A 10852-nucleotide genomic window follows, 5' to 3' on the forward strand; every position below is an offset into this window, starting at 1 on the left:
CCAAGAAACTCTTTGTAAGCTATATTTCAATGAAATATATTTCTACAGGCTCATAGAATAGCTGTCTTTTTTCCATTTGTAATTGTTCACATGGGCATCACAATGCAATACCTGCCTGAAACAGAGAATGTGTTGCGTGTTACAAATACATTGTGACATAAATTGTCCCTGTCATAAGTCAGCCACTGTCCAGCAGATCCGACATTAACAAGGGTTCACCGATAGCCACAAGATTGAGTACTGTACAAGTGTGAGACATAATGTGCACAGTTGGAAATTGATTTTAAACACATACAACCTCCACATCTCTTCCATAATTCAATTTAATGATCAGCCTGTCTCCCTGTTATACTCTCTTTTTAATTTTATATCTCATTATATCTTTCGAAAAATATAGGAGCAACAGGATAGTTTCCAAAAATACACGTTACAACTAAATCTGCAGCAGCTGTTTAGCTAATAACATTATCAACTGAAGAATATTGTTTAAACCTGCCTCAGCACTGATGTGCTGGAGGAGGTTTGGGGTGAGGGGAACTTTGACTGCTGCCCCCGCAAACAGATCAAGAACACAACGTTCGTATACCATTTGCATGTCAGTGCTTAGCATCGTTCACTACTGAGCAATGTATGACGATCTTGAAGTTTGACATTTCCGCTCTTGGTCTCACCCACGTTAGCAAGCTAATGGACTTAGTTAGCATCGTCATGCTTAAAGCTACATGATGATTGACAGCTGATATCATCAAACCAGATTCCATTAATGTTAGTCCAATATTTTTCTGACTGCCAACAATAAACAAAAGTTACTGCACAGGCGATTCATGCAATAAGATATACAGGGAATTACAATTATTTATAACATCTTTTCGTAAAATTTAGTTACAAATAAAACAAAAATAACAATAACAATGAAACACATAACATTTCTTACGCTATATATCATCAGCGGTTAATGATAATATCTTGTCAAAACGGAATAAAAACGTTGATTTTAATTTGAAGGCGGTGATTTTTGTGCCGTCTTTACCTGTTCGAGTATCCTTCGGTACCGTCGAGTGGCTTGGTCCATTAAATCCCGAACAGTCCATCCAGGTTTACACGGAACCACCACCGCGGTGTCACCGAATGTCACCGTCACTTTCATCGTCGCTCAATACTTAAAAATGTTTGCTAAAATGAAAACAGAGTCCGAGTTTCGACGGCTTCCTGCCGTTTCACCTGAGACTCCGAACTGGTGCAACAGGTGTCTCCGGTCAAATCACGGTTTCGTCACTTAAACCCTCTCGAAAGGTGGACCACGAGTTCGAACATGGTGGTTCTGGCGGAGAGGTCTCGATGTCGATGCGGAGTGAGGTAAAAGATCACAGCCGCGTACTTTCTGTCATGTTCCAAAGCACAACAAAGTGAACCAGGAACCCGGAAGAAATCACTGCCATTCACCAGGAAACGACTGATGCCGAGCTGATAAGCAGAGATGAAGTTAAATAAATAAATTATTATTGTTGTTGTTGTTGTTGTTGTTGTTGTTGTTGTTGTTGTTGTTGTTAATAATAATAAATAATAATAATCATCATACAAAAATATTGACCTACATATGGAGCAATAAATGCTTTACTGAGTCTCATTTGTTGTATTTGTTGTTGTTTTTGCTGAAACTAAGCTTTAGGTTACATACTTTTTTTAAACACTGTCTTGGCATTTACCGCTTAATTTGTGGACAGTGTCATCTCAGGTTTGAATGAACAGTTGTGAGTAGGTGTGTAGTTTGTATGGTTCAGAAAACGGCAGCAAGACATTAAGCACAGTTAAAAAAAAGTTCATTCAGGTGAATGATCAGTATTCCTTGGCAAATGCATCCACTATTTTTCCATGTTTCCATGACACCCCGTCACACACACACACACACACACACGCACACACACACCTCACACACTAATCATCTGACTGTAGCTGACGTTTATGCCATTAGTTCTGATGCGAAATTGCTTTTATGGATAATAATGACCGGCGACATGCGCCCGTACCGTATTTCCACGCATTGTTTTGTTGTTCTCTGGGGAATTGGCTGGCCTTCAAATCAGAAAGACACCATGGCAGATGGGTTTATAATTGGGCAGAGAGATTATTTCCACTGTGATTCAGTGAAAGAATACAGAGGGGACCGAGACACCTTCGCATGCAATCAGAGACCAGTAATTCAGAGATGACCGTCTGTCTGATGTGTTACTTGTCATTAATATATCATTTAAAGGGACACCAATATGGTGTGTTGTCAAATGTACTCATGTTGCTTCCATTCATTCTAAAAATATAAAAAGTGCTGTGCGAGTTTTTCTGTGTAAATGCAGCAAAAGTAAAAGCAGTAAGAAAATGATGGTGAAAAACATCACGAGGTAAATTATTCCATTCTTGTGGAATTCAAAACTGCAGCGTGTGTGTAGAGGGAGGTTCTGCTGAACACAGAAACAAAGTTGAAATTCTCCGCATGTCTGACGCCTCAACGTTTCATGTCTTTGAGACAGCGTCTCTATTTGCTGTTGAGTGCTTGTCAATCATTTGTTCTGTGACGTGGACCGAAAGTGTACAGTAGCTTCTCCCATGAGCAGAGAATTAACTCTTTCATTTTCAAGACCGGAGACGTCCCATACAGATGGTGGCTGATGTACTGGCTTTAACGCAGATACCTAGCTTGCTATTATGTTAAGAGTCATGCCAAGTTCCTCATGCTGCCTGATGGAACACTTGCTTGACTCTTTGTCTGTCAGCTTTTATCACTTCTAATGGGAAGGAATGACTAAACAGCCTCTGGCAGGCCATGCAGGTTTTGAAAGCTCAGGTACAGTGTTGTCAATAACATGCAGCCCAAAAGCGTACGTCTCGTAGTCGTCTAAGAGCTTTTTCCCCAGCTTTTCAGTCTGGAAGTAAAGGTGTGGTCGTGAAAGTGTTGTCCGTCAATAAAAGCCCTGTTTTTTTTTTTGTGGGTTTTTTTTGTTGTTGTTGTTTTGTTCGTCACTCTGCGAGCAATTTACAAGGTTGGGTTTTCTCGATCGATAGTCATGTTGATTTGCTTTCAGTCTTCAAGCGGTGCCCCTTTTCTAAAGAGCAAAATTGACATGTGCTCAGCGGCAGTGCCGCCACCCCTGCATTTTTGCTCTGTGTGAGACCGGTGCCAGTCAATACAGGGACTTGCTGCACTTCCTGCGGTGCTGCTGGCAATTACAGGCTCTGAATAAGAGGCAAGGATTACTCTTAAAAACCGGGTCTCACTTTCTGAGTGTTCAGCAATGCTAGCAGCGCAGCTGAGGTAGTGCTCCCAAAATATGACTTTTATTTGGCGTGTGGATTTCATTCCACACCTGAGGTGTTACATTCATGTGGGAAAATTGCCTTTCTTTTGTAAGCGACGGCTGAAAATGCTTCAATTGAACAGTTGCAGGACGTCACCCAAGAGCTTACAGAGTCACAGGTACTGTTTTGTGGAACAATTACAGTTATTAAAGCCATCATGAGGGGACATGCAGTGGTTCCGACCACATGTTGGAAGAGCTTTGTGTGGCTCACTGGTGGCCCACTTCCTCTTGGGAATTTTTGACATGACTGCTGGTGAACGATTTTGAGAAGTGAGAAAGAGGAAGTTCTAGCGTTTGAAGTTTACATATGAAGAATGATTATGAACAAAATAATAGTCCCAATATATGATTTATAAATCTGTTGTTGTTTTTTTCCTCTTCTGAATGTCACAAACCAATATGTGACACATAGTTTCAGGGTTGAATGCATGACGTCTCTGTCTCATTTCAGACAGAATTGTCCTGGACTTTTTGTCAAGATCAGTCGACACCACAGCTTCTCTGAAAAAATGTGACGCACACATGGCGATAAAAATGTGATGTCATATAGAGGAGAGAGTGAGGAGAGCTACCATTAGCAGCTCTGTTGTCAAAGGTAGCAATAATTTGATTTGCATGTTATAATCACTAAGAGTTTGTCTGTAAAGCACGTGGGAAAGAGGAAACGAGAGCAAGATTGTAACATTTGCAAAGCAATTTTAACATCAAATTGTAACCATCATCTCCTGAAACGTAAACATAAGGATAAAGAGCTAGCTCAAACTTCTAAATTAATGTAACAACATGACTCTCATTTCACTGCATTTAACTTAAATTTGCAATTGTTTGTTGATGCATTTTAGTTGTTTTATTTATTTATGTTATTTCTTTATATGACAATAGCACCCATATAAAGAATATGTCACTTCCAATCAGCACATTTTAAATCGCCCGATTTCAAGGTGGCCGAAATGTGTTACCCTCTCAACAATATGGGTGCAATAGACATATGCCATATGTCTGAGCTGGGGTTCAAGAAGGGGCACTTTTCTCATGCAAGGAAAAAGCGATGGTGCTTGTGCACCAATGGGGTGTATCTGCACATCCCATCCGGTCAGGAATGCAGCTACAACACTTCATTTTAATGGCAAAAAAAATGTGACATTCCCCCCAAACCTGACAACTGTGTATGCTGGTAAACCAACAACCTTAAGCTTGTGTTTATTTGTCAATAACGACTAAACACATCTTCAATTATAGAGCACCCGAAACAAGGGTGACATTGGCTATGAGTGTCATTCAGTCTGATATCAGTCACGGTTTCGTCTTAGACTCAACTACAACTCTACTTGGCCTTAGGTTAGGAGGTCTCAACTCCACTTCTGACGAGCAATAATACAATTTGGAGCAGTCATAGTTATGACTGTTATGGCCAACTACAGATGATCAGTTTTCCCATTCCCCTTCAATCTAATTCTAGTATTCTTTCCCTCCTGATGCAGAAGCTGCATTAATTCTTTGAGGATCATCTGTAAGAAAGATCACAGCAGTGTGGATGATTGCAGTCGGAGGATTAGTCTGCTTTACAGTTTCGCACCCCCGTCAAACATTTTCTCACTTCCTCGACAGCAAACCTCTGAGGAGACCTTATTTTATTTTTGACTGTTGCACACGTCTAATTAAACTAATTAGATTTTCTCGGCTGAAGCTCAGAATTTTACAAGACACAGCGAGCGCCCTTTGCACCACAATCCCTGATGGGTGAGAACGAGACTTTATATTCACCAGGCAGGTAGCACATCACACACACTCTCGCGCACACATCCCTTAATGGATCAGATTAGCGCCGGAGCACATAAACCCTGCTCCTCCTCCCGTTCTTTCTCACACTTTGTTTGTTCGCTCTTCCTGTTATTTCTTTTAGTCGTCCTCTGAGAACCTCGGCGGGTAATTAAAATCTTGGTTCTGACCAAAGTTGGTTTCATTTGGGTTCATTATATTGCGCTAGTCTTTGGCTTCAGAGAAGAAATGTTATTAAATAAAAAAAAAAAAGAAAAGAAGACAGTGCATTGAAACCATGGCAACGACCGTATAACCTAATTTTCTGCCTAATCACAGCTGGAGCGACTGCCGAACAATGATTTGGACAATTATGGGGCTGCGTTTGCTGCAGAGGCAAACAAGGAGGAAGAAAAGGTGAGGAAGCGGAGTGAGACTTGAGTGTCTACGGGAGCAGGAACAGGTCTAAATAGTTTAATGGCTCTAAAATGCCACATTTTTCTCCATCTGCAGCTCATAATTGTACCAGTGATGACATTCTTTTCAATAGAAGTGACATCCTGCGGTCGTCTGTGGCACTTTCCTCCATGAACTCTGCTTCTCTGCTTTTTTTATAACATTTGAAAGCACGCTTTCTTAAAGATTCTGGACACAGGGCTATATTTCTGATCATTATGTAGTCAATCTGCCATGTGTCTGAACATGAAAAAGTTTCCTCAGAAACTGTAAATAACATGTTAAAACTGGTGTTGTTTGCTATTACTCCTAATGTGCTATTACTCCTACTGTGTTTCTGCAGGATTAGATATAAGTCTGACAAGCTATATTTGTCATTTTCATCAAGGGCGTCCCCTTAGAATAATAATTGACATTCTGATTCAATTTTCAACACAGTAATCACATGTCACAAGCATTTTTGTCCCAAATCAGCCGTGCATATGGCGACATGGACAGACACTTAAAGACATATAATAATTGTCCAGCTGAAGACCAATTTACATCATGAAAGAAAATGCATGAGTCAATTGTTCTGAACGTTATTGTCATACATGAGTGTCCTGAGTTGGTGACATGACATGTGAATGCGTTGCATGTTTAGTTTTTAAATAGAACATCCAAATATTATGTGGACATATCTTAAACAGCCTTAACACATTTGTACTGAAAGGAAAAAGATGAGCAGATAGTAGAAAGATTGTTACTAGAAAATCAAACAGTGCTTTCTAGCTCAACTTTGTGGTGTTTTCATTTGACTTACAGGCCCTTCTCAAAAGGAGCTGATGCTACATTTAAGAGTCTACGACTGTAGAAATACCTGAGGCTATATTTATTTTAAATAAATATATTTTTATTTTATTTTAAAAAAATTTTTCCAAGAATTGTTATTATAATCACATTTTTAAGATGCCACACAGGTTTAAAACGCTTTTTTTTTTTTTTTTTTTTTTTTTTTTTTACAAATCTCAACCATACAAGGACTTGAAACACATAAACAAAGGGCTCAGTGCTGGATCCACGTAAATGCTAACATAGCTAGCACATTCAGCTAACTATTCCTCAGTGTCGCTTCTCTGAGGTTGTAGATGCTGGATTAACACTGTCTGTGCGATCGGGGCGACGTGGGGTGTAGAACTGCTGTGAAATTAGTTGAATGTTGGTGATTTGATTTCAATCCAGCTCTGTTTACTTCAGTTGGAGGAGAGGCTTCCCTGTGACGCAGACTCTTAATCACCAAACAAATTTCCCATTGTTCTGGTTAACCCTTGTTATTGCAACTAAACTGCTTTGAGTATTCATATAGCTTAAATGATACTTTTTAAGACTACACAAACACCTTCACTCCAACAGTCACCACATTGACTGACTGATCTTATGTGAGAAACTGCACATTGTTTCTTTTTGTTTGTCTGTTTTTTGTTTGTAACTATTACTCCTATGTTATTTCTAAAACTGTAGGATTCAACTCTTGTTTTTAGATGAAGCAAATCAAAAAATACTTGACAACCTGATGTCAAATTAATGAAGGAGATGATGGAATAGGAATCAAACTAGATGAGCTGAAGTGGAACAGAAACATGTCTTGACGTATGTTGGATTAAGGAGAGCACGAATGTGATATATATTCCTAGGAAAGTCAAGCAAGTTCTTCCTCCCGGTGTAGACTAGACAAACCAAGACAATCTATAGACCAAACACACTCAATTATATTATGCAAATGCACTAATTGCAGAAGCCTGCCTCATCACTTAACCTCTGGTGACCTGTGAAACGGTTCTAAACCTGTGGTTGGTTACAATGAGATAGATTCTCTTTTGGATTTTAGTGGCAGATGAATCGTGCGAGGGGTTTGATGAAAAAAGTGCGTTCGGGCAAGTGCACAAGCAGATGCTAAGTGCCCATCTGTCAATCAAAATAACCTAATTACCATTCTCAATCAGCACAAAGAGACACAAAGAGATGCTCCGGTTCAATGGATCTGTGGTCTGGACCGGAACAATTACCGCATAATTAGTTCATTAGAAAATCCGAGATTGATCCAACTTTGATTTTGCATGAACAATTGGGTCTAACCGAAGCCGTTGCTATCACCAGAGATGAAAGCGGAAATAACAAAAACTGGGTGCACTGGATTAAAAAGTTGCGATGACGCATTTGTGTTTACTTTATTGTGCTTTATCTGCGTAGTCAAATGCGACATCTATACACCGATGCAATTGGTGTAGTTCACTTCTCCCTGAGTGACTCTTCCATCCACTTTATTTCCTCTTAGATACATATGAACGTGGGCTGGCTTGGTAGAAAGCACCAAGGTTCTGAGAATCCCAGACTTTCTGAAAGGGCTCATTGTGACGATTTGCAAATGGACTTTTGCCAGAGTCAGCCTTATGATATTTGGCTATAAGTGATGTATCCCAATGCCTTCTTGGAGGCAGCGTCAGTGGAGCACATCGGCACAAGATGCTATTTACTTCACTGATGACTAAGCATTATGGAGATGAGACAGGACGATCACAAAAGCTAGAGCTCTGGAAAGAAAACAGGAAACTGAGACAAAAACAAAGGTGTGACAAGAACAGTTGCTGTAATTATGTGGAAAAAGCAAAACGAATTAACCGCTGCCTCCCGACAGCCGTCACAGAACCGCAGATGAGCTCCACAGACGAAACCAGTGCGTGTTCGGCTTGGGAGTCTGCGATAATGGCAAAATTGTTTCAACCAAAATTGATCAGAATAATTCAGATATGACGGGTGAAATTCGAAAAATAACAGAAAATATAGCTCTAAGGATGGCGGCAATGACGAATGACTTCAAAGCAGACAAATTCAGCGAAGAAACAAAGGGAGGAAATGGTCAAAATAACTTAAACTTCAGTGGAGATATCACCTCTGATAGATAAAGCAGAAGATCTTAAGAGGGAGAACATTGTATTGAGTTCAACTGCTCATTTAACTGCTCAGGGATGACACCAGAAGTTCGGATGGGCAAACAAGCACAAGCAAAGAGAAAACCGATTTAAAATCCAGGTGGACAGTTCAAACCAGGTGGAAGCATCCAGACAAGGACAAGCGGCAAACAGAGGTGTTACAGTCAGGCAAGTCAGTGGTATGGGGACAATTAGGATGGTTCTCTGCAACAACATCTGGTTGGTTCTATGGAAGAGAGTTTTGATTTTAAAGGGCCACGTGAAATTTCCAAACAGGACGTAGATGAAACACAGTGCAATGGGTGTGGCGATGTGGTGCTGGAGAGAGTGGAATCAATCCCAAAACAAACACGAGCAGAGAGAAAAGCAGGACAAAAATAATCCCGTGTCCAGGAAAAAAGATGGATAGAGAAATAGCACAACATTGTTGTTTAATTTAGCTTAGCTAAGAATCATTCAAAAGGTTTGTATTATTACAATAATTGAAAGTCTTGGTCCCTTGAACCATGTTCTGACAACTTGCTATCCTCAAAATCTGGAGGCTTTGACCTATAAATGGCGCCCATCATTGAACTTGACAAGTTCTGGCTGAAATTCCATTTGAAACATTCTGTCAGTGCAGATTTGGCGGGTGACGTTCGGTTGTTCCAGTGCGGGCGCGCATTGCTGTGTGATTGCGAGACTGGCACTCGTACTCACTTGACCGGCCCAGGCCTGATTCTTGTCGCAAGAGGTAAAAGGAGCCCCAATCAATAACAAGTGGGAGATGGCCGAGGGGGTGAGTGAGCGGTCTGAACTTGTCCCGGAGGACAGCGTCATGTTGGCTTCTATTCATAATCCAGGTTTCGATCAGACTCTCCGGGGGAAATGGCGCGCGGCTCCCTGCAGACAGTGAATGAGCTGTGATTGCCTGTGACACAAAGAGATGGGGATCCAGGTAATGGCAGCGGTTTTGACACGCGCCACCCAAAAGCAGCGACATACTTCATCATCCGATTTAGGGTAGATGTTGCCGTGGCAACTGCATTTGATGATTGACACCCAAGTTTTTAGCGGGGAGGGCGGTGCTTTTAATGCACTACTTTCCTGATTCTGTGTCTCATGCTGTGAATTCTACCTGACAAAAAGGAAAATATAAAAGTGAAGGTAAATTGTTTCACCCAAAATTGACCAGAATAATTCAGATATGAAGGAAGAAATACAAAAAAACTATGAAAAATATAGCTCTAAGGATGATGGATGATGAACTTCAAAGTCAAGCAGGCTGACAAATTAAGCGAAGAAACAAAGGGAGGAAATTGAAAAGGAAAAAAAACAACAACAAATGAGATGCGTTGCTTTTGTAATTTCTTGGATAAGTTCAGGTGGAATAAGACCATATGGAGTATTCATTTAGGAACTTTGGCTTTGAACAACTCTTTTAGTGGAACATCATTTTTAAAATAAGAGCGCCACCTTGAGCTCTGAAAATAAAGGCATGAAACCTCCTCACTAGTCGTCAGAGGTTACTAAAGGCCTATTTATGCTCAACGTTACGGATCTGGACCGAGTTTTCTTTCCGTGCTCTGCATTCATTGTGTCTATGTTTCTACATGTTTCCACAAAACTGAGAGATACGCACCAAACCGAGCATTACTGCGGACAACTACTACCTGATATGTAGAGCTAATGAGACATGAAGAAGACATAACAATGGTGGAAACAGTTCTCAGTTCTCTAGTGGCATTATACTGTATTTAAGAGCCTCACCCCCCGCGCTCCCTCCGTATTCGTTTGTGCTATATGTACAATGTCCATTCCTCTTCCACAGTCACCATGTTTGTTTGCTGTTGTCATAAACGTTTGACTGTGGGCTGCTCCCCCTGGTGGATATATTGGTGAACAGCAATACCATCAGAAAGAACGCATGTATGTGATCAGAGATGGTAACATTGTTTGAAACTGACAGCTACAATTTTGTACCTAAAGGCAGCATAAAAGTGCGTTAAAGTGACAGCCTTGCCCTCCAGCCGAGGAGAATGGAGCTAAAGAAGATGATCCTGAGGTGCTTATTCTAGATCAGTAAGGAGAAGAGTTGGGAAGGCAGACTGCTTTGTCTCTACGGTGAAGCGTGCACAGTGTGTATGTGTTCATGGACACCTATTCATATTCATCACTCCTTGTTTCCAAAGTCAATACCTCCTCGGAACTCACTCAGACAAATGTTCTGCACCTTTAGATAAAGTAAAAAGCATCTTGTCTGATCAATTTCTCATCTCGCCCTCACTTTCCCATGGAATTAAAAAATATGGAAGCGGTGAGATCTTTATTTATACA

General features: G+C 40.6%; 1 protein-coding gene across 1 annotated transcript in view; it reads right to left on the bottom strand.

The window, feature by feature from the left end:
- pard3ba (par-3 family cell polarity regulator beta a) overlaps window positions 1–1407 on the bottom strand; it is a 124098-nt gene extending 122691 nt beyond the window's left edge. Inside the window, exon 1 of the mRNA XM_053869492.1 lies at window positions 1031–1407. Coding sequence (XP_053725467.1) covers window positions 1031–1147 — 117 coding nt within the window. The 5' untranslated portion in view covers window positions 1148–1407. The remainder of the gene's footprint in view (window positions 1–1030) is intronic.
- Between the last annotated feature and the right edge of the window lie 9445 nt (window positions 1408–10852).

This window comes from Synchiropus splendidus, chromosome 1, assembly GCF_027744825.2.
Source record: "Synchiropus splendidus isolate RoL2022-P1 chromosome 1, RoL_Sspl_1.0, whole genome shotgun sequence".
Lineage (NCBI taxonomy): Eukaryota > Metazoa > Chordata > Actinopteri > Syngnathiformes > Callionymidae > Synchiropus > Synchiropus splendidus.